General features: G+C 39.3%; 1 protein-coding gene across 1 annotated transcript in view; it reads left to right on the top strand.

The window, feature by feature from the left end:
- The window catches only part of LOC140204578 (glutamate receptor 3-like), a 385312-nt gene that overhangs the window by 255328 nt on the left and 104447 nt on the right, over positions 1-25537 (top strand). The window contains exons 9-11 of the mRNA XM_072271301.1: positions 13737-13844; positions 19014-19220; positions 23633-24003. Of these exons, the coding sequence (XP_072127402.1) occupies positions 13737-13844; positions 19014-19220; positions 23633-24003 (686 nt within the window). The remainder of the gene's footprint in view (positions 1-13736; positions 13845-19013; positions 19221-23632; positions 24004-25537) is intronic.

Below are 25537 nucleotides of genomic sequence, written 5' to 3'. Positions count from 1 at the left end.
TTCATTTCCGAAATTCATTTATTCAGTTTGAGTAACTTCACTGGAAACATATTCTGGAATTATAATGAGCCCCGAGTCACTACTAAATGACACATTTATCACAGGAGACCAAGGACAAACTATTCGATTGGGTGGTGAGTTCTGAGCACATGACTAAATGTCAGTTATTTGGTGAAGACCAATAATTCATTTCCTTTATAATAAGTCAGCAGGAAGAGGGTTCAAGTAATAGTTGTTTTGAAAGGCTAAGACACTTCATCAGGGCAGGTCTCAGTCCAAAACGTCAACTCTTTATTCCTGTTCGTAGTTGCTGCCTGGCACGCTGAGTTCCTCCAGCATTTTGTGTCTGTAACTCTGCATTATCCAGCTTCTGCAGAATCTCTTGTGTTTATAGTTGTTTCTAAATCTCTGGTTTTATAATTCAAAAAGATATTCATATTTTTATGTAACAAATACGTCTGGAGGTTTTGCCTGAAAGCCACTAAAATCATAAATTAGTATTTCAATATGGATCTATAAAAGTAGAAAATAGCTATTTTGTTAGTACCACACTGCTGCAGATATATTTTAAACTGCAATTGAATTCATTTTTTAGATCCTGATTCAAAATAAAGGCAACCATATGAATTTAAATTTTTTTTAAGATGCACTTTGAATGCTTTAGATTAATGTGCGACTTATGTCCAAAACTCAACAATGTTATTCTTTGATATGCTTCTGTGTGTTGGTGTATCTGACTGGTAGAAAATTAGTTTGGTGGATCCATGAAAGAAGTACAAGGAAGATAAATCCTAGCCTAGTTCACTTCAAATATCCTGGGGAATACTTTAAACTAATTTACTTCATCATTCAAAAAGAGAAGCAGATTGATTCAGATTGACCACTGGTTTGGTGTATAGCTCGATCTTAATTTCCATTAACTTGATTTATAACAGACATCTGAAATACTGCCAGAATTTTTTTGGAGGCTGCTTTAAATTTACATCAGCATTTCAGATTTCTCAGGCAACCATCACAGGGTCATATGGTTTCACCTGCAGGAATAGTGCACAGCAGAATATGAAATTTACAGAACTGGGTTCTATTACAGAATGGGGAAGGCTGGGATAAAACTCTAAACCACAGTTCTGTCAACAACACACACAAAATGCTGGAAGAACTCAGCAGGTCAGGCAACATCTATGGAGGGAAATACACATCCGATGAAAGGTCTCAGCCCAAACATCGACTTCATTTCCCTCCAGCATTCTGTGCTTGTTGATCCTTATTTCCAGCATCTACAATCTCTTTCTGGTTGAGATTTCAGTATCAAAGAGACCTTGGTGACTACCTCTGGCCTCTTGGCTAATTCGTTAGCATCCAAACCATGGAATGCAACAGATCCTGAGAGAGAAGCCTGAAGATTTGATATTCATACATGTATGGGAGTGGGACATCAGCTACTGGTGAAGGGTAGAGGTTTGGCAACAGGAACTTAGGAGGAAGAATCAGCAGTAGGAAATCAATAGTAGTTGGGGATTGGCCTAGAGAGCATTTGTTGGTGATGTTTTAGGGGTGAAGGTTGCTGCCATGGATAATTAGGATAGATCAGTGGTGGGAAATCCATAATGAAAGTGGGGTGAGTAGAGTTAGGCCTGGAAATAAGCTACTAGAGAGAGGTAAGTAAGGAGAGGGTGGTGGCTGATGGGATTTTGCAGGAGGTGGTCCCACAGAGATGTCATTAGAGGATGGTAGAGATGAACAATTCAGCTTGACATTTGAGCTTTTGGTAGAGGTAAACTGCTTGGGATCAGGCAGCTCAGAGTATGTTGAGATGAGAATCAGTTGAGACTTTGTGAACAAGTGTGTAGTAAAGGTGAATCAAGAGGTAAGTACTTATTAGGGATCTGGGGACGGTCAAGTAGGTGGGCGATGGGTCAGTATTCCAGCATTTTGTGTGTGTTGCTGTGGGTCAGAATTCAGCATTGTTGTGGAGATTAAGTAACTGGTGGCAAAGAAAAGCCAGGTAACCAGGCAACGACATGGGGCAAGATTTAGATTTGAGGGAAGGGTTGCAAGATGGCAATGGGATAAATATCAGGTAATAGCTTAAGATGCCTTATGGAGACCCAGCATTGTGAAAGGCTGAGCAGTTTGCTCCAGTGAAGATCCCAGAAGTGACATGTGGACACCAGTCACACTAAACTGTGGTATTGTATTAACTATATTCAAGATAAATTTTTTATCAGTGAATGAAGCAAAAGGTACCCTCACACATAAAAATCTTTCACTATAAAACTAATTTAGAAACACCATCGAAGCAGCAACCTCTCCCTTTCACTACTTCTCACAGTGTTTCAAAGACACCCCACCTCTCCCGGAAGTTCCGGGAGTCTCCCGCATATTGATAGCGGCTCCATGGAGCCCACAAATTATACACCCTATCCTCGTTATATGCGAGGGATACATTCCTCGAAGTTGAAGCATAATGTGAAATTGCATAATGTGAATAATTATTTAAATGGAGAAAATAGGGATGTGTTCCAGAGGGCTTCCTAAATATGTTTTATCTGTAACTTATTCACAATTTTATACCAAAATGACACAAAAGCAGTACTACAAGACAACATTTGTCTTATATTTAATCAATTTGAGGTAATATTCAATGTAATAAATCATAGAAAGTTAACATCCTCTGGTGTACAGTACTCACCAACAGTGGCAGGTGTGTTCGCTCCGGGAGATGAGTGGTTGTTGTGGTGTCGGGCAGCTTTACATATATAAGGTGGATGGTTGTGATCGTCAGGATAATATCAAGCACAGCAAGGGGTGAAGGAAGTCTCACAGAACTCTTAGAACTGTCGGCAGCAGAAGATTACAGCGATTTGCATAAAGTGATGAGGGTTGTTTGCTTGGCAGCATTTTGTTTTTCAGCATAAATTTGCTTGTAGGGAAGAAGGGTTGACGGCAGGGAACGACTGAAATGCTGACTCCATTCTAAACTTGGGTCCATGTCCATTGCCATTTGTGCCAAGTGTTCCGACTTCCACCATTCCGTCACCGTTGGTAAACTCACGGGATTTTCAAAATCGTCTGTTGCTTGCAGCATCTGAGAGATGGTTCGCCATAAAAAAATACGTACACCTTGAATGTGGATCACACTGGTCGAGTGGTTGAATCAGCAATGTTGTGTTAGGCGGCGGGAAACGTACTGTTATGTTAGGAGGAATGCTGTCCAAATGTTTAGGATGGGATGGTGCATTGTCAAGCAACAAAAGAACTTTAAAGGCAAGATTCTGTTCCCAGCAGTAGCATCCCAGAGCTGTGTTACCTTCAGCTGATGCCGCGCTGTTTATAATTTCCAACTTTTCTTCAAGTGTTGAAGCGGTTCTCTGCCGCTCGGCTGATGGCCCAAGACATGACATCGGACACTTAGGAGGCATGGTTAAATATTTCAAGCACAAAATCACTGCACCATAGGTAAAACCAACAAAAGTTTAAGATTGCACATCCACACCTTGCCAAAGAGTGGTGGGTGTAAAATTGTGAGGCGCATGCACCTGACTTGTATTGGCGGGAAAGCGGTGCTTCTCGTCCCAACAGTGAGACTGTGAAGCCTGCGCACGTGACTTGTATTGGTGGGAAGGCAGTGCTCCTCGCATAACTGTGAATTTTGGACGCATATAATGAGACGTTGGTAGAAATAGGTTCCTCGCATAACTGTGAATCCGCATAGTCTGAAGGCGCATATAATGATAGGGTGTATACAATATCCCAGAAATCGATTTTTTGAGAGCGAGTGAGCAAGAGGGAGGGAGAGAGAGACAGAGAGAGTGAGTGACAGACGTAGCGAGAGAGTGACAGAGAGAGCATCCTGATTGGTCTCTCTTTGTGCTAAGTAGACCTATCAGTTTTCTCTGTGGGCGGGCTTTACAGTCTGTCTCTCTCTCCTTGTCCATCAGTTCAGTTTAGTGTCCTGCAATGCTATGGCAGAGTGTTCCAAAAGAAGTAGATATAAAATGTACTTCACCCCAGACTACACTAAAGTGTACCCTACCTAATAGAAGTCAAAAATAATGACACTGTTGCTCACTGCACTGTTTGCAACAGTGACTTTTCTATTGCCTTGAAGGACTGGTGCCAAACTACAAAAGTTTGCCAGTTGATGAGTTCTGGGGGAAGCTGTCCAAAGTAAAATCTGTGAGTACAGGGCAGTTGAGATTCAAAGAGCTCTGCCAGTTGATGAAGCAACACACATCAAAGTTGCTGGTGAACACAGCAGGCCAGGCAGCATCTCTAGGAAGAGGTACAGTCGACGTTTCAGGCTGAGACCCTTCGTCCTGACTTTGATGTGTGTTGCTTGAATTTCCAGCATCTGCAGAATTCCTCGTGTTTGCCAGTTGATGAAGCTGCTTTTGGTGCTGCCAAATTCTAATTGTGATGTAGAAAGGGCATTCAGCATGGTGCATCACATTAAGAGAGAAGTCAGAAGTCTGCTGTCTCACAAAACACTTGTGAATCTGATGTCTTTGCAAAATTAACAAATTCATTGAATCAGACTGCTATGAGGTTGAGACTTCCGGCAAAATTCTCACATATATATGTGTGTGTAAATAGTTTCAATATGTGATCAAATAAATTGTTGTGTTCTTTCAAAGTCAAATGTCCTGTATAGATACACCCTTGGAGGTCGACCGGGGGGGGGGGAGGGGGGAATATGTGGTTGCGGGGGGTGGGGTGGTGGTGCTACCTCCCTGAAATGAGTTTTTGCAGGGTGGGATGTCTGGATTCACATGACCATTATCACCAAACCACATTAGGCACTATTACAACAGGTGATGAAACTCATGTTACATTTTACATTTTAGGGAGCAACGTGTTAAATGCAAAGGGCACTGAGAGAGGAAGTAATTTATGGCAGAAATTCCAAAGATTAGAGGTTTCTCAGCTGAAGAAACAGGCACCATTGGTGGAATAGAGGGATTTGGAAGATGCGGGGCCAGAATCAGAGAAGTACAAAGGTTTGATTGATGTCATGTTGAAAATGGTTACTTACACAGAGAGTGACCGGGCCATGAGGGAGTAAATTTAAAGAATGTAACAGAAAATTAGAAGCATTAGGCCTGGAATCCTTGTAAGTCAACAAGGGCAAGAATAAAAGGCTTGGTTTTGGACATGATACAGGTAGCAGAGTTTTTGATGACGCATTTATGGATCATGTAACTTGCCTTACTAGCTGGCATAAAAGTGATGGGCTGAATAACCTCTTTCCAAGTCACTTAAGTCTATGGAATTTTTTTTTAAATGGTGAAACAACCAGGGTACTACTGAAATATGAGTGAAGTTGACTCTGGCAAGGATGAGGCTACGAGCAGAAGTAAAGCTGAGGCAGACTGGAGACAGATAATTTTGCAGAGGTGGGAATTATTAACTTTTATTTCATAAGGGTATGTATTTAGAAAATGAATTCAGGTTCAAGTAAGGACTACAATTGCAGTCTGATTATTCTAAATTAGTGATATCAAAGAAAATGAATTCTGGAGTAGTTGCCATACACCACTTACTAGTGGTGACTGGAGATACATTACTTCTGTAATTGGAAAGCTCCACTGCACTTCCAAACACAGTCTAGTACAATTATCAAGAAATCAAGAAAAGAAAAGAAGTACTTACGTATTTGGTACTGAATACCAATCCAGGTGGAGCTTTCATCAGGGACACCAATTGATTTTTATTAGACATTGGTTTCAAGTGTTTGGGGCCGTGTTGGGTAATGAAGATGAGTACAAATCAGCCATAATCTAATTACACTAAAGAAACTGACCTGTATATTACAGTTCTTATGTGGCTACTACACTGCGGTATCAGCCTAGTTTAAGAGTTCTACTTTCTGGAATGAGTCTTGGACTTCACCCAGAGCCAAGGCAAGACTAACAGTGAAATGGCACACTTGAGTAAAATGCAATATGGAATAGAGCTGAGGAATTTTACTGTAGTCCAGGCTGATAAACTGACAGATACAAATTACATCATCTCAAATGGTTGCAGAGAGTAATTACAGTGGATTTGCAGTTTCCATTATAACTGTGGCACTTGTGGCAAGGTCAGTGATGACATATGATTTTTAATTCAATGTGGAGAGAGATAGAACTAAGTCGCCATGGTTTTCACAGCACTTAGTGTGAAATTGGCCAAATTAGCACAAATGATTAATGTATGTCAAATGTAAGTTATGTTCAGTGTAAATAATTTCTGCCATCTTTTCTGCTAAAAGCCACCCACTAAGCATCCCACATCCCAAGATCTATTAATAACCAGGATGTTTCCACCAAATGTACTTGTTCGCAATTTTATTTTTTTGGTGCAAAGGCACAAGTAGGAAGATGTGTAAAGCCTCCAAATATAAATTAGGTGCCACAGTGGCACAGTGGTTAGGGCAACACCATTATAGTTCAGGGTGTTCCGTAGTTTGGTGTTCAATTCTAGCGCCGCCCATGAAGCACCTTCAATTACTCCAAAAGACTGGATTTGGTAAAATACTGAAAGGCTTTTATTCGCTGTACAATACAACCTCCACAGTGAGTGTCTGCCCCCGGACTGAGGGGGAGGGGCAAGGCGACCACCTTTATACAGGACTCTGTGGGAGGAGCCACAGGGGCAGTCAGCAGAGGGGTGTGTCCAGACAGGCAACCGAGTTACAACATATATACATGGTTTACCACAGCCCGTAAGGAGTTGGCATGTCTTCCCCGTGATCCACATGGGTTTCCTTCAGCTGCTCTGGTCTCCTCCCATTGTCCAAAGACCTGCTGGTTAGTAGGTTAATTGGTCATTATAAATTGTCCTGTGATGAGGCTCGGGTGAAATAGGTGGGTGGCTGGGAGATGCAGCTCGTTGGACAGAAGAGCTTATACAGTGCTGTATCTTGAAATAAATATGAAAATCTACTTAATTTACTGAGAAACGCGGTGTATGCTAATAAAATTAGTAAGAAGTTGAGTATAGTAAATAATTTTCGATAACTTAGTACAAGTTTACTTACAAATGGTATTAATAAAACTGCAGCAAGTTTTGCCCAGAACTGATGATTTTGTCCAAAGAGGAACTGTTACCCTTGTATGCAAATCATCTGTTTGCACAAATGTAAGAACTTAACACCAAGAAATATGCAAACCGAAATAAGAGAAACTTATGTAACTCAGATTGTGTAACCCATTTGTTCAATTGCCAAATATGCTCCTGTAATGGGAACCACCCGCTTTTATTAATGAATCTAAAACTGTCAGAGTGAACTCATATGTAAAGGACATATTTGAAGTTTTAGTTTAAGGTGATGCTGGAAAACCAGATTTTGTCAGTAAGGAACACACATCAAAGTTGCTGGTGAACGCAGCAAGCCAGGCAGCGTCTCTTAGATGATGTTTAGATCTTTAGAGATGCTACCTGGCCTGCTGCATTCACCAGCAACTTTTATGTGTGTTGCTTGAAACTCCAGCATCTGCAGATTTCCTTGTGTTTGCATTTCTTTTTCTCTCTCCTTTTTCTCCCTCTGTCCCTCTCACTATACCCCTTGCTCATCCTCTGGGCTTCCCCCCTCCCCCTTTTCCTTCTCCCTGGGCCTCCTGTCCCATAATCCTCTCATATCCCATTTGCCAATCAACTGTCCAGCTCTTGGCTCCATCCCTCCCCCTCCTGTCTTCTCCTATCATTTCGGATCTCCCCCTCCCCCTTCCACTTTCAAATCTCTTACTAGCTCTTCTTTCGTTTAGTCCTGACGAAGGGTCTCGGCCTGAAACGTCGACTGCACCTCTTCCTACAGATGCTGCCTGGCCTGCTGCGTTCACCAGCAACTTTGATGTGGGTTGCTTGAATTTCCAGCATCTGCAGAATTCCTGTTGTTTTTGTCAGTAAGGAGTAAGGATAAATGGGAGAGAGAATCTATGCCACAGAGTCTGGGGCATGTCAGAATCTGAAAGAGAGCACAGAACAGGAAGAAAGCAAGGAAACTGCCCAAGCAGAGACATTTGAACGTAGGACTGGCCTCATTGAGGGTTTTGGTAGATGAGGACATGGGTCCTGGGGGAAGACTTTGAAATGTGAGGACAGAGACAACATTACAGTGGTATAAATGAACAGCCTCCTTGAAGCGAAATATTTTGGTGGTGTGGGGGGCAGTGTATGAGTTAGGTTAGGTCCAAAATGGGAGTGGATTGACCTTATTTAAAGTATCCTGATGGGAAGTTCTATCAGAATGGTGTTGCACTGGCTTTCTTGCCCTATTCTCCTCAGTTTATCAGAAAGATTAGATTAGATTATTAGATCATGAGGACACACAGTCCTCTTTTATTGTCATTTAGTAATACATGCATTAAGAAATGATACAGTGATATCACAGAAACACAGGACAAACCAAGACTGAAAAACTAACAAAAACCACATAATTATAATATATAGTTACAACAGTGCAACAATACCATAACTTGATGAAGAACAGGCCATGGCACAGTAAAAAAAGTTCAAAGTCTCTCGAGAGTCCCACATCTCACACAGACGGGAGAAGGAAGAAAACTCTCCCTGCCATGCCCGACCACAGTCCGACTCTGAGTTGTCCGAAAACTTGGAGCTCTGATCAGCCCTCCGACACCGAGTACCGAGCACCATCTCTATCCGAACTCTTCGACCTCAGCCTCAGTCACCAGCAACAGGCAAAGCTGGGGATTTTGGGGCCTTCCCTCCAGAGATTCTCGATCGCACAGTAGCAGCAGCAGCGAACCGGCAGTTCAGAAATTTCTCCAGATGTTCCTCTGTGCTTTCACGTCTGTCTCCATCAAATCAGAATTGTCCACGGCCCCTATTTAACAGATACGATATCATTTCACCAGAGAGCTGTGCGCGCTGCGTCGCGCTGCCATCTTCTCCTCCCGCCTTTTGAGAGGATTCCAGAGCTGGTTATAGGCCTCTTGGCTGACCTTCACATCAAACACGATGAAGGGATCACAAAAGACATGGGAAGCCTGATGAAAGTCAGTTCTGACTCTCTCCCCTCTTTTAACTCTTCCATATCATCATCATCATTGTCAGACAGTTTGCAGAAGATTAGATTTGTCTGACTCACAGTTCCCATCATTTCAACACTGAGAAACCAAATGTTTTCACCTTTACTCCTACCACGATTTCTGTAAACCAATTCATTATGCTCCTTAGTGTCCTCCATCTCCACCGCATCTGCTCTCGGGATGAGGCTTTTTATTCCGGAGCAACTGAGATGTTCTCCTCTTTCAACACTGCCTCATCCACATCTATTGCATTTCGCACACCCGCAACTTCCACCATCTCCAACAGGATCCCAAGCCCAACTTTCCCTCCACTCCTCCCCCCCCCCACCAACTTTTCCACTTTCCATAGGGACTACTCCTTATGCAATTCCCTTGAACACTCATCCATCCCTACTGATCTCCTTCCTGGTACTTAACCCTGCAACCGGAATAAGGAGCTGAATGGTCTAATTCTGCTCCCATACCTTATGGTCTGAAGTGCCACAAATGCCCCTACACCTCCTCCCTCACTACCATTCAGAGCCTCGAACAGTCCTTCCAGTGTAAGATGACACTTCACCTGTGAATCTGTTGAGGTCATCTATTATATCCACACTCCAGGTGTGGACTCTTGTATGTCAGTGACACCCGACATAGGATTGGAAGGCACTTCACCAAGGAGCTTTGCTCCATCCGCCACAAAAAGCAGGATCTCCCAGTGGCCACCCATTACAATTCTACTTCCCATTGCCATTTCAACATGTCAATCCATGGCCTCCTCTACTGCCAGGATGAGGCCACAGTCAGGTTGGAGGAGCAATGTCTTATATTCCATCTGGGTAGCCTCCATCCAGAATCTACCCTTTTGAATAGCCTTGACCACAGTCCTTTAGCCATGGCCCAACCAAGATATTGCTGCCCTACTTTATGTACCTTCAGGCAGAGAGTCAGTTTTTGCCTGAGTTATGATGATGACCTAATGTTCCCCTTTATTGATCGCAGTACTTGAGATTGGACTGAAACAATAGACAAGTGATGGTGGTAATTAATCCATGATGAAAATGGCAGAAGCAGACCAAATAAAAAGGAAGTGTGGATCATATATCGTGGAGTATCTGAAATATGGATTTATACCTGCATCGTGCAACCAGCCAATTAGTCTGGTGTGTGAACAAGTTTTTTTTCAAATGAGGCAAAGAAACTGTCCAGGCTCCTTGAACCACTTGAAGAGAATACATTCTAATAAAGCAAACTCAAACTTGGATTATTTTCAATCACTTCATGAAAACTTCCAGAAGTGGAAAATATTTCAAAACATGTTCACTAGCACTTTGCAACAAAACAGTGACAATTTAAATGTTTCATACAACTTTTCGTTGCTCGCTACTAAATCTGGAAAGCCCCACACTGATTCTGAAGAACTGATTCTGCAACAGTATGGGAGGTTCTGGGTACAGACTTGCATAAGTCACCAGGCAAAATAATTAAATCATTTCTGCTCAGTGACAACTGTGTTCGATGTTGAATAGCTGTAATGTCTGAGAACGTGGATGACACATTGTCCAACATACTTAGGTCAACAGAATTTGCTCTGAAGCTGGATGAGTCAACTTTGCCAGGCAACAAATCCTTGCTTTTTTGTTATGTTCACTTCATAAAAGATGAAAGCATGTTTCAGGAGTTGTTATTTGCAAGGAGACTAGAAACAGATACAAGGGGGGAGTCAATATTTTGAGATGTTGAGCAATTTTTCAAAGAAAAAGGCATTCTGGTCACCAACATTCTTGCTTGTACAACAAATGGGGGACACTGTGGGGTTCTTTACTTTCTTGAAAAAAGCTGTACCAAATATATTTACCATTCACTGTAATTCACAGACAACAAATTGTTGCAAAAAAACCTGCACAAATCATTAAATGCTGTTACCACAGCAGTAAATAAAATCAAGTCTCATGCTGTCAATTCTCAACTATCAGGAGGGCTTTGTATTGAGAATGATGAACAGTTTGAAAGCTTGCTGGTGCACAAAGAAGTCAGGTGGCTTTCAAAAAAAAACTGCTTGAAATGCTTTTATGCACTTCTTGAAGCAGCCATAACATTCTTTGAAGACTCAAATACAAGGGGTGATTGATAAGTTCGTGGCCTAAGGTAGAGGGAGATGAGTTATACAGCCCTCGTTACATGCACGTGCAGTTCAACTCTTTGAGTGAAAATGTAGAAAGTTTGAAGTTAATAACTCATCTCCTTCTACCTTAGACTACAAACTTATCAATCACCCCTGCTGTGGACCACTTCTGGAGGTCCAAGACGCCGACTTCTACAAAGAAGGGATCCATATGCTCCATTACCGCTGGACTAAGTGTGTAAATGTAGGAAAAATAAATGTGCTAGGCTTTCTAAAATTGACTCCTTCTACCTTAGGCCACAAACTTATCAGTCACCCCTTGTACTTCATTCACTTATCAACTCAAGTATGTTAGCCTTATTTATCAGAATTATTCACAAGGTTTAATGAAATTAATCTCCAATTGCAAGGAAATGATGTGGATTTTATAGAAGTCAAATCAGTTGTCTCCATATTTCTACCTAAGTTAAACCCATTTAAGTGCAACATTCGCCATCGCAACCTTTTGCAATTTCTGAGATTCTAGATTGGGTAGTAAATCCATTTGTAATGAATTAACAGAAAGGATGGAGGAACAACTGACCTCACTACAAAATTATTTTGAATTGAAGCCAAAGTTCAAAAAAATCATAACAAGATTTTTGGTTGAAGAAATAAATCTCTGAATACTATCCTCCACCGTAGAAAAGGGTCAAGATGTTTTTTATTGCTTTTCCAACATCATAATTAGTGGAACACGGTTTCAGTGCATTCACCCAACTTCTTTCAAAGCAATGAAACAGATGAAAAATTGCTGAACATGGGGCTGATATATCTTCTGAGTGACATTCAGCCTGATGTTGAGAAGCTGATATCACTGCACCAAGCCCATCCATCTCATTGAAGGGTGAAAAGCAATGAAGTAATGAATAGTTGGACTACTAATGTACTCTGTAAAATTGTAGATGAAAGTTGTTGTTAAGACCATAAGACATAGGAGCAGAATCAGGCCATTCACCCCATCAAGTCTGCTCCACAATTTTATCATGACTGATCCCAGTTCCCACTCAACCCCATTCATCTGCCTTCTTGCCAAATACGTTGATGCCCTGATCAGGAAACGATCAACTTCTGCCTTAAGTTTAACGTAATTAAATAAAGAAATAATTTTATTTATAGCTTAAATAGATTTGAATAATTTTGTTATTATTTATCACTGTATTAAACTTACAGTTCCTATTTTCTTTTACAGTGCATCCTGAATAAAAATTATTTATAGTTTTTATGTAATGACTGGAAAGGGAGGGGGTGCTGGGACTGTCAACTGGGAGATGTTTGTATGCTTTAATTTGATTATTATAACTCTAACATTATTTCACCTGTAAGTTATAATTAGTCAAACTCCCTGTACGTGATTTTGCAAAAGCAGATGTGCAGATATCAGAAAATAAATGCAAGTGATAGTATTGGGCTGCATACAAAGTAATGATTTTTAACCCTCAAAATGTGTTGTGGGTGGTAGCTGAAGATTAAAGGACTTGCTGATAGCAAACTTGTGTTAAACTATGAATCCTATCTGTACAAGGAATTAATTTAGTCCATGAGCAAAATACTGTAGATTTTGGAAATCTGGATTGCACGTAGGAAGTACTCAGCATGTCAGAAGAAGCAGCAAGGTTAATATTTCTGTTCAATTACATTTCATTGTATTTTTATACACTTACAGAAATCATTTACTACATCTGAGCAAGGAGGTTATTTTGTTTCTAATTCAAAATCATTCAAAAAAATTGTTTAGACTATTATCTTAATAATCGTTAAGATAATTTGTCTTATCAGTGCCACCATGGAATCACAAAAAAAATCCTGCATAAGAGGAAGTAATTCAGCCCATTCAGCTGTAAGGCTGCCCATCCTAAACTAATTCCACTGTTCTGTGCACTTTCTGTGCATTCCCAAGTTTCTGTGTATTTTCATTCAAAAAGGTATTTCTGTCTTTTTCAGACAATGAGTCTTTCTCAGGATGAGAATCTTTTCCTTGGTTTGCTTGATTATCTTTCTATTGCTTGCTTTATTTCTATTATGGAAATTGATCCAAGTTATCCACACCATCTAGGCCCTTCATAATTTTACGCATCTTGATTAAATCTCACTTGAATGAGCCACAAGCTATTGAATCAGATAGCTAAAATTCTCACTTGAAAACAGCCCCAACCTATTGAATCAGATAGCTAAAATTCCCACTTGAAAACAGCCCCAACCTACTGAATCAGATAGCTAAAATTCCCCGTTTCTGAATATTTCTTGACAAATATGGCTATTGCCAGAAAAGTTAATTTTTAGTCAGTAGCTAAAGGTTTGGGGGCTTATCTCAAAATGTTTATCATTGATACCAGTCAGTTCAAACCTACAGTAATTGCCATTTCTTTACCTATCATTTAGAAATGCATGTTGCTGCATTTCAGTTCTCTTTTTGGGCCTGTTGCTCAGAATTCTGAACTTGCCTCAGAATGAGTGCAGTATATACTTGTTTGCCTTCAGGAGTTTTTTTTATGCTCCATGGACTTTTACTTCAAATGATCTTGAACTAATAAGATTCAAACCTCTGATTATTTTAGATTGGGTACTGGAATGAATATGAAAGGCTGGTGACTATCGACGAACTACAGCAGGTTAATGAATCGTCGTCTGCTGAAAACAGAACCATAGTAGTCACAACAATCATGGTGAGTACAATCCTTTTTCATTACTGTATTAACTTGAAAAATTTGGTGCATTTCATTCATGCTTCACTCTCTAACTTTTACCAAAAAATTATTTTGCAGAGAGCTACACAATAATGGAATGTCACTGACTGACTGTGAGAAGATATTAGTGCAGACTTAAATATATGATTTAAGCTGATTTCCAAATACAGTAATATTTTACTGGTGGCGATATTCTTCTGTTCTCTAAGCAGTACTTCTCAGTAATTTAATACCTCCACCCCAAAAGGGGACAGAGGTACTTTAATTGGTGTTCCTGTCTGTCTACTTGTTTATCTGTCTGCCTGCCTGCCTGCTTGGCTACCTGTCTATATGCTTGTCTGTCTGCTTGTGAACAATAACTACAGAAATCTTTTGTGGATTTCCAAGGAACTGGAAATACAGATTCCAGGGAATGATACGTCAAACAAGTTCAGTTCAACACAAGGTCCAATAATTAATCAATTATTGCATGGTCACCTGTTTCAATTTGATGTGGTGATTCACCATTAAATGTAAGAACGTTAAATATGATTTTCAAGCAAATAAAAACCAAACGCCTAGAAGAATTCAGTGGGTCTGTTGAGGAAAAGTGATAGTCAGTGTTTCAGGACTAAGTCCTGAGGCAGGATCTTTGCCTCCACAGATGCAGCCTGACCCATTAAGTTCTTCCAGCATTTTGTCTTTTGCCGCAGACTCCAGCATCTAGAGTCTATTGCATCTCCATGATGATCTTCAAGTTTACGATAGTGACAGATTTATCTTTTGTCAGCCTACAATAAATGGCATTATGATGCATTGGCAGAATCCTAAAACAGACTTGTTTAGTCATAAGCAGCTAAATTTCAAGTCAATGTTGATCTGACTATTGATCCTGACCAAGGTGTGCATTCTCACAAAATGCTATTAAACTTATGTCTTGTTAGTATGACTGCTTTTAAGTTTGTAAGCTGGACTCAGACTGGCATTGTATACTCAATCACTGGCAACACCTGCTCTTCCAATGTAACAATGGTCCTCTTGAGTTGCAATGATTCATTGGAATGAGAACTCTTATGTGTAACAATATTAACAATCCAGGGAATATTTCCTCCAGACTAAGAACTTCCTTGCTGGAAATATCCAAAGATACTAGCAAGTAAGGTTTAGTTTTATGGAATATCTTTCTTTGAATGCCATAAAATAAATTAGGAATTTGCTGCAGGGATAGGTTATAAAGAAGATAGGGAGAAGGAACTTTATATGTTGCTATGTTTTGCAATAGTATTTCAAGACTATATTTATATTAAATGTTAAGCATTTTGATTTTAATACAACTGTGATACATAATAGCAATTTATTTTCCTTATTTTTGCAATTATTATTATAATGTTCAAGGACCTATCTGTACTTTTCTCACCATAAAGGGTGATGTTAAAAACTAGCATATCATTAGCTGTTAAATTGTAATATGCAGTCTGTAAAAGGGAAGTTCATTTTATAAGTTCCAACTATTGCCATCGTTTTTATTGTCTTCTACTTTAATGTTACTTTTTTTTAAAAGAAAACCTCCCAAATGCTGTTCAATAAATGTCCATTCATTTTGTATCTGATATTGTCACTTTTTTTCCACAAACATTTCCTGCACATGTTCACTTAGTTCTCTTGCTATAAATCCACCCAAATGGACAATATAACCAAAATTCCCAGATACCACAGTGGCAGTCATTGCAGGAATGGACGTGGCTGCTTGTTGTATTGTGTAACAATATGATGCCTCAATAATGCTTTTTTTATAATCTAAAAGAACTTTCTTAATTCATTTTTGTCCCTTTTGTGATGGCAAATTGAAAGTTAGAATCAATTCATTTCTGGCATCGGCCTTTTGGAGTCTAACCCAGCCATGTTGGGATATAGATCTGCAGTTTCTGATGGTGACAAATGAAATGAATTTGGGGACGAGATCAGAGCTAAAAAATGACCATAATTTAGATCGAATCAATACTGATAAAGGTCACCTGCAAAACCATGCCATTAGAGGTCACTCACCTGAGGGAGAATTGCATGACTTTCTACCTCTTCATTATAATCAGTGATAAAGGTATATTCCACTGCTGAACTCAGCTGTGGAGGAAAAGGATCCTGCTGGAGCAAAATTTAGTAAAATTACATCTTGGAAGATTGAAAATGTTTTGTGAGGTTCAACATAAAACACTGTGTAAAATTATTACGTCCACTCTTTAAAAAAGATATTTTAGGTAAATTGGTTATTACCTCTGTACAATAACATTAATATCAGTACTGCTAATAATGCTAAATGTCATTTCAAGTGCTGGATGGGCAGTCTCAATCAAAGTGACTGCGGAATGCCTCATACAGGAAACTAAAAGGTAGGCATCAGTGCCTTGACCAAGCTGGGCAAAAATGCAATGTCTATTAGTGAACAGAAGAAGTGTTTTTGGTACTTGGTGCACCTTGAACTTGATCTCCAGCTATTGAAATGAGCTGGAAAAGATAAAAACAAAAATGTTCAAAGTTCCATTCCTCATATGTGCTGAAGGAAGTGATATTAGTCACGGCAGTGATGAAGTGTTTATAGCTGTACACCATGGAAGCCGGCCCTTTGGCCCATCAAGTCCCTGCTGACCATTGAGCACCTATTCACATTGATCCCATTCCCATACACTCCCTGCCAAATTCCTATCCACTCCCTGCCAGATTCCCATCCACCCCCTGCCAGATTCCCAGCCACCCCCTGCCAGATTCCCAGCCACCCCCTGCCAGATTCCCAGCCACCCCTGCAGGATACCCACTACCCCCTCCCAGATTCCCATCCACCCCTTGCAAGATTTCCATCCAACCCTTGCCAGATTCCCATCTATCCCTGACAAATTCCCATCCACCCCCTATCAGATTTCCATCCACCCCCTACCAGATTTTGTCACACATTAGGAACAATATAGAGCTGGTAATTAATCTACCAATCTGTAACCCTTTGGGATTTAGGAGGTGATTGGAGCACCTGGAGGAAATTCATGGGTTCACAGGGAGAATCTGCAAACTTCACACACAGAGCACCAGAGGTTAAGAGTGTCTTCAAGTCACTGGAGCAGTGAGGCAGCAGCTCTACTGATTGCACCTCTGTGCTGCCCAAATCTGATGAGAGAATCTGGTTTTCCATGTCTCATTTCCACTATCGGTTACATGTCATCATTGGAGAAGAGCAGATGCACAGCTATAAGAGCTCTAATCACTTTGAAGTGAATATTCCTAGCACTTATATCCAAATATATCACTTCAGAATAGTCAATCAAGTGACCAGAGGGCTGTACATGAGCATAAATCACAAATCTTAGCAAAGAAAAATAGGACGAGAAATAAAAATGTGTAGAGGATATATGAATAAACAGGAAAATTTCAATGGAATTAGAGAATGCACTGCAACCCAAGATGCATTCAGGAAGTGTATGGAGAGAGGCTGGGATCCTTCATGAAGTCCCTAGTGTCACACCTCTGATAGCTTAACATTTAAATTTTTGCATACTGCCTTCTGTTCAGAAGCAGCACCAGGACCATCATTAAACCCCCTGGATAAAAATAGGAAATTTAAATCTTGAAAGGCCTGGAAAGAGAGGACATGAAGGGGAGGTTTCCAGTAGTGGTAGAGTCTAGATCTGGAGAGCACAGTCCCTGAATAGAAAGACATCCCTTTAGAACAGAAATGAGGAGTAATTTCTTTAGCCAGTGGATGGTGAATCTGTAGAATTCATTGTCACAAATGGCTGTTGAGGCCAAGTCATTGGGTTTTTGGATTTGTGAGGGCATCAAAGGTTACTGAGAGAAGACAGGAGAGATGTGTGGGTTAGTATGTTAATTGGTCACATGGGTGTAATTGGGCAGAGTGGGACTGTGTTGGACTAGAAAGGCCTGTTACCATGTTGTATCTCTAAAGAGCAACGGCATTGAGAGGCTGAATAAATTAGCCATGATCAAATGGAAGAGCAGACTCAATGAGCCGAATGCCTAATTCTGCTCCTATGACTTCTGGTATTATGCAAGGGTATGATACACAACATGTAGTTAGAAATGGTGGAGGAGTGTAGTAACGGGAGCACAAGGAGGCATGATGCAAAGGCTGGGGTAGCGAATGGATCTTATTGTGAACCATACTAGGAATCTTCATACAATTTTCTAGGAGAACTACCTTGGACTCTTCCAATCACACTCTTGCCTCCTAGCAATTTAGAGTCATGGAGACTTAATGCACAGAAGCAGACACTTCAGCCCACAAAGTCCACGCTAACCATCAACCACCTATAGTTTCTGCTGGACTGTTTGGTGTCAAGGTGGCATCCCTCATTTCAAGTTCAAACAGGGTTACAATGATGAATTTATCATTGAGCTACACGCTTTCCATGTAAGCAGCTTCTAGCCTATCCAGAGTGGACAATCCTGAGGTAACCAAACAATTGCTGTGACACTTCTCAACACATCTTAATGACCCAGATGGATTAAAATCGAACTCCTGGTAACCTGACTCATCGTTGGACTTCCTCGAGAAATTTACAAATCTGATTTATGTTGTAAATCATGACATAATCTGTGAATGGAGTTGTGTGTTTTTTCAAAAATACCTTATGAATAAAATGATCTTGCAATCCTTTACTGATTATAAATCGGTACAGGTGATATTTGTGCTTTTACAATAGTTTGCTATTTTAATTTTGACAAATGGAGTAGAGTGTTATAATAGGCCAAGTCTAATGTAGAATTTGATGTCAAGTGAATATTCAAAAAGATGCTTTATCACGCTCTAGATATCAAAGGTTTGGGTCAAATAGTGAGCCTGTGCATTATGTACAAAAGAGCATTGTTGATAGAACAAATGTATTCCTAATGTTCCCATAATTTCATGACTAATGAATTGTGTGAATTACATTGATTACTTTGGAGTTTACATGCCTATGATAATTTCTTAGTACAACTCATTATCTACTGCCTCTCCTCAAAATACACTGTATAGGCTATAATAACTAAGTGCACTTCTTTTAAAAGGTGCATAAGTCCAAATATAATTTTTGTGAGGAGAATGGACAAACTTTTTCACTTGACGTTTAACCGCTCGCACTTTGTATGAACTTGATTCACTTGTGCATGTTTTTGTTGTTGCAGGAATCACCGTATGTAATGCTGAAGAAAAATCATGAACAGTTTGGTGCAAATGATAGATATGAAGGCTATTGTGTGGATTTAGCTTTTGAAATAGCCAAGCATGTTGGCATTAAATATAAACTGTCAGTTGTCCCTGACGGTAAATATGGAGCTAGAGATCCTGAAACTAAAATCTGGAATGGAATGGTGGGGGAGCTGGTATATGGGGTAAGTATCAACTTAAGGAGATAGAGAAATTATTTGTATACACTATAGAACATAAGCTGAACATCAGACATGAATTATTCAAAACTCTAATTAACCCACAAAGCATAATGAAATAATCATAACTATTTAGTTGACCATACTGCATTTTCACTGAACCTGGAACAAAGATTACTCCATAAACTAAGGTTAGGTTGTAAGAAAATTGGAATAATTGTGCCATCATATCAAAAATAGTCCTCTGTCAATGTTTAAATGCACAGTGAATTACTATCATTTATCAGGCAATGGAAGCGATTCAGGAATGAACAGTAATCCAGTTAGTGAAAGCCATCTCATTGTAAAGTTTGATCCTAGATCCCAGAAGTTGCCTTATCCTGTCCCTTATGGATTTTCCTCATATTCAATTCTGATATACAGTATTGGTATAGAATCATACTGTTTTTTAGGTAAAACTTGTATATATATGTTTAAAGTAGTGCTCGTCAGTTATATATTGGTCACCAGCAGCCATGTGTAAAACACAAATCTTACCTGGATTAAGAAACTTGCATTTTCAGTTATTTTCTTCACATTTGCATTGCCAAGAACATTTTGGAATCTTGTAAATTCACTCCAATTGCAACAGTATGCTTTTTATCTAATTGCCCCACACACAAAAAACAAATCCCTAGAAAAGAAATTTGCTTGTAGGAAATTTGGGCCAACTACTAGCGTTAAAAATTTCCAATATCAAGACCCCAAAAAGCTGCATCAGAATAAAGATATGCCCACAATACAAATAGCCTTGAAGATCCATATTGTATCTGTGTACTTTCAATCATGTTCACAAAGACTTCCAGAGACAAAGCAGATGGCAACTTCAATTTAGGATCCATCAGAGATACTATAGCTGCCTTTTCAGTTGCAATGAATGTTGTACAGTTTTAATCTCTGTTGTATCTGAATCTATCTAAGCAATATCTAACAACAACAACAACATTTCCAGGATCTGCAGATTTTCTCTTGTTTGTGATCTAACAACATCAAAAATATTTTGCTTGTGAGAGAAACAATTTCATCAGGATGAAGAGACAACAGTATGGGAATTGCTTTCATAGAGTGACCAGCTTTCCAAATATGCAACGCCTCTCCACTAGTACACATATAACCAGACAGATTGGATACTTAGCCTTCAGTAGGTGAAGGCCACTTTCTTGCACTGCGGTTTAAATCTAATACAACGTACAGTCAGCTTACTGAAGCAGAGCTTTTATCATCTGAGCAGATCAGCTGGCTGCTGCCCTACAGCCATGACAAAGATTTGAAAGTTATCATTGTATGGTGCACCTTGCCTTAACATCCCCATGCAGAATTCGTCTTTGATAAAGACGATGCAGAGAAGGAAGAAGAAAAAGAAATGGAAATTACTGAAGACGATCTGCAATCATAAGTCAATCAAAGATGACAAAACTTGCAGTTAAAGTCTATAGCACCGCATGAAACATTGTATTTGATTCTTGCATGCCATTGCCTCTACAACCATTCTTGATCAATACTCTTATTTTCTGTTAATACATCAACAAAGAACATACAGTCTTATTCTCTGCTGCCATTTAATGGATATAGCTAGTATTTCATTGTTTCACCTTAGTTTGTAAGTGGTGAGATCATGTGTTGTCTGCAACTCGTTCTCCTTTCAAGGAGGGAGGTCTGTGTGATGTTTCCTGGGGCTCATCTTGACACGATTGCGAAGTTTCATTTACTTGTGTTTTTTCTATGGTGCTCTTGCCCAAAGCCTGGATCATTCTCTATTTTCTGAGAGGAGTAACTAGACTGATCTGATGCAACATTACCCTGAAATGAATTGCCTAACGTCCCATTTTCAGGCATGCCCCAGCTGGTGGAATCTCTTATAATTATCTGGAGATATTAGTTACTTATAAGTGTGAAATCAGCAGTCAAGACACATTCAGAACAATTGCAAAGCTTATCCATGCCAAACCTGAGGGACTCTTGTGAACTTGGAACCCAAGGACTCATTAGTTCCTGTCAGAGCAATGAAGGTTGCTGCTCATCCTTGTAATTTCTTTAGAATTTTCCACAGATAGTTTTTGAGTTGCTTAAGACGTTAGTCTTTAAGGCAGCCTAATCTTGTCATTCTTACCCATGCCAGAGAAATCGCTCCTTGTCATATCTACCATCTATAAAAATAGTGATAACAACAAGATAATAGTGATTTTAGGAAGCAGGAATGATCTGCCCAGGACACATACAGTAAATGAAAATGTTGTCCGAAAGTTTGCTGCAAATGTATAAAATAAGGCCTTAAATGTATAAAACCAGTAAGTTTCAGATGGCAATCCAGAATCCCAGTGTATTTTAAGAAACAGAAAAATACTGCTAAAAATCTGAAATAAAAACCAAAAAAAAGTGCAGGAAATATTCCTCAGATCAAGCAGCATCTGTAGTGAAAAAACACATCTGATAAAATATATTGAGTTGAAACGCAAACACTTTCTTCCTTCACTAATGCTGCTGGATCCGTTGATTTTTCAGAGCATTTCTGTTCTTATTCTGAATGCAGTTTGCTTACTGGTGATCTAAGTGGGATGGTGAACATGGATCAGTGAAAATCACCACAAATCAGCAGACTCCCATTGCCTCAGGATCCAGTTGAACATACATGGAAAGACATTTGAGTTGGCAGAGTAATTGAGCAGAGCTCTATCCAAATTATACCACCTTTGAGGAGCTCTAAAATTGGCAAAAGCTTTAATTGGTATACTCTAAACTTCTGATGCCAATCATTTGGAAAATTTCTTCTCTAGCAATGATGAGGCTCATCAATTGTGCTGGGAAATTGATCCATAAATGTCACTTATTACCCAAGTCTCTTCCCCTAGAAGTCCATAAGCTAAGTATTTGGTAACAGAGGAAGTTTCCTCCAATCTCTAAATATGGCACCCCTTCTCTGTCATGTTCCAACAAAACAAAGCTCTTCATCAATGTGCCATGTTTTTCCTTTGATCTTCAACAAATTATGATCTTTCCGGAAACTGTCCTTGCGAATGTTTTTGAATAACAAAAGCACTTTACAAACAGCCTTCCTTCTCATTATCACCCCTTTGCAGCTGTACGAACTCTGTGACCAAAATGAAGGGAGCATATGGCAACAATTAACTAAATTAACTGAGTTTACTATCCATTACTTCTCATCAATTATTCTTGTACACATAGCAATAACAGAACCAATTCTTCTTGCGGTCAGGAGGTAGGGAAGGTAACTACAAACATTGTAAAATAGTCATTTGTATCAACCTATTTTGTTTATTTTTTCCATTGCTATTTCATCCTCTTCAACCAGCACTCTTTTCTCTAAACTAACCTTTCTTGACAGAAAATAGACAGTTCATTTTACAGCATTTCCATGAAATAGTGTATGATGATGTGCACCTCAGTGAAATAGGGAATACTGTGTCAGAAGTTGCACAAAGATGAAAAGACAGTCAAGGTTCACAAATAGACCCTGATATTTTATCATCATCCTGTTCCACTGTCTCTTGAAACATTCATTAATGTTGTCTTCACCTTCCATTTCCATTATCAGTATCCTGGAACAGCCATAATAAGTATTTTGTGCAAAATCTGCACCAGGCACTGTGCATTTTTTGATAAGGGCATTCCAGAGCTATTCCACCCTCTACAGGTCATGGGTGAGGAGTCTAATGGAAATATCTACTACTGCCTAGATGTGTGCAGTTCCAACAACATTCAAGGAAGTTCAGTATCAATCCAAGACAAAGCAATCCTTACCCCCTGGGCATTCCCTACTTCAACCATTGGCACATCGTAATTCCATTCAGTACCAGATGCACCAGATCAACTTGCCAAGGCTTCTTTAATAGTGTATTTCAAGCTCAGCCCTTTTGTTCATCGTCTAAATCCTCTTCCTAACGTTTTGTACCATTGGATGAACTGCACAAAAGAGCAAGGGTTGTTCAAGAAGACACTACCTTTTCAAGGATGGACATTAAATGCAACCCGTATCAGCTGAAGGAATACAAGTTCTACTGCTCACTATTCAGCAAAGGAAAGCTCAAGAACAAAACTCAACACTAACCATTGGTTCATAAAGAATTGGGTTATTTTGCTTAGATTGGAGGGATTATTCATATTTTTGGCTAAAATGCTCTTTAATTTGTCAAGCTAGTAGAGCAAGTCATAGTAAATCTAGGCATTCTTGGTGTTCAAATTATTGTCGTATATTCTGGATATCTGCCATAAGAATGGAGAGATTTCAGTTCCTCAGTCAATTGCATTAGTAAGTACAACCAGCAATTTAACAGAATAGTAACGTTGTTGTTTACTTTTATAAAGTTATTGTAATGTCTTTAAATTTGTTTGATACTAATTAGCATTCTCCCCATTTCCAGAGAGCTGATATTGCTGTTGCACCACTCACTATAACTTTGGTTCGAGAAGAAGTCATTGACTTTTCCAAACCTTTCATGAGTCTTGGTATTTCAATAATGATAAAGAAGCCCCAAAAGTCCAAACCAGGAGTGTTCTCTTTTCTGGACCCTTTGGCTTATGAGATTTGGATGTGCATAGTCTTCGCCTACATTGGAGTCAGCGTAGTCCTTTTCCTGGTCAGCAGATTCAGTCCTTATGAATGGCATATGGAAGAAAATGAAGAAGGACGAGATCCCCAAAATACTGAGCCACCTAATGAGTTTGGGATATTTAATAGTCTCTGGTTTTCTCTGGGTGCCTTTATGCAGCAAGGATGCGATATTTCACCAAGGTTTGTCATTATCACATTACCTTTGTGCATTTTATGGTCAAAAACTGATGCCATGGTGCATATACGTTACTTTTATTCCACCTTTAGTTTTAATTTTGCTCCCCAACAAATATTGTTTTAATATCCATACCCGCGCGGTAAGATCCACCCATTTAATCATCTCTCCGCCACGCTGCTAAAACATGCAAGTGGCTTATTCTCAATGTCATTCACATAGCTATCTGAATAACTTATATACACCATGCCGAGACCGTAAAATGCATAAGGTCTGTCCTGTCTCCAGCACCCTTGGAGGGCTACCGTGTTTTTGCTGCATATCGCATTTTACGGTCAACAGTTCGGTGTATATAACAGAATCACGCTACATTTCGTAAGCACCTCCATTTTGAATGGAAAACTTGAAAAACAAATGCAGCAGCACCATTAAGGAGTACCTCCAAGCCGGTCTTGGTTTCTTTTGAGTTTGCATTAATTAAATCATTCTCTCTAGCTTGCTTTCATTTTCAGCCATCAGTCTCATTGTCTACATTCCATTTACAGGTTGCAGTATCCTGCATTGTAGACCTTCATGGGTAGAGGTATAAGGAATCCACTCTTTTCTAAATTTTAATTGTATTTGGATATATGCCTTCTAGAGATAGTAGTGACATTTACAATGAGTTTTGAGATTTTAGAATCCCTTTGCTTTAAACCTACCTATAATTCATTAGTGGCCAAACCATTTGATTCACCCACCTCTTGGAAAATTAAATAACATTCTCCTTGAACAAATTATGATCATCTAAATGCAAGTGAGGAAATTTGTAACTAAAATTAATAAGTGAGTTAAACTAATTTAAGTAAGACAGATATCATCAGAATAAAAATGCCAAAAGGAACAAAAAGATATAATTAAAATTGCGGTGAACAATGTACAGATTTTTTTAGTCTCTGTTATTCAGAAAGTAAGCTGAAGGATCATGGTGCATTACCAAAAATGAAAAGGGCCTCAGGAAATATATGGGGAAAGAATATGATGCCCAAAGGGAGCCAGTCTTGCCTTTAAGTACCTATAGATTCCATATAAAAAGGAAGTTCAAAGGAGAAGTCAAGAGTTTGCAGTTTTAAGAACCTGGTAAAAAAATACAGAGGCATCTATTCTGATAGAATGTGTTTATAACCTGAGTTACAATGCAGTTATTATTTTAATATTTCATGTTATTTTATTGGAGGAAAATGAAAACATGAAGATATATTTACGAGTAACATTGAATCAAAGTGGAATATTTATTATTGATACCCATAATTATCATTTATTGAACAAAACATTCATTGAATATTCTTGAAACATTTAAAATATTTGATCATATGAAGGATATGGGTCCTTACATAAATTTCCATCTACATGGCACAGCTGGTTTATTGATAAACTTCTCTACGTGAACCTCAAACTGAAATCCAGAAATTCCAGGCAAGGATTGATCATATTGTTTTTACGTTGCATAATTTATACAGATAGGCTGTGGTACTATATTCAATGGGCAAACTCCCATTG

The sequence above is a fragment of the Mobula birostris genome, chromosome 10 (assembly GCF_030028105.1).
Source record: "Mobula birostris isolate sMobBir1 chromosome 10, sMobBir1.hap1, whole genome shotgun sequence".
NCBI lineage: Eukaryota > Metazoa > Chordata > Chondrichthyes > Myliobatiformes > Myliobatidae > Mobula > Mobula birostris.
The sequence above is the reverse complement of the archived record's forward strand: the minus strand, read 5'-3'. Positions and strand labels throughout refer to the sequence as shown.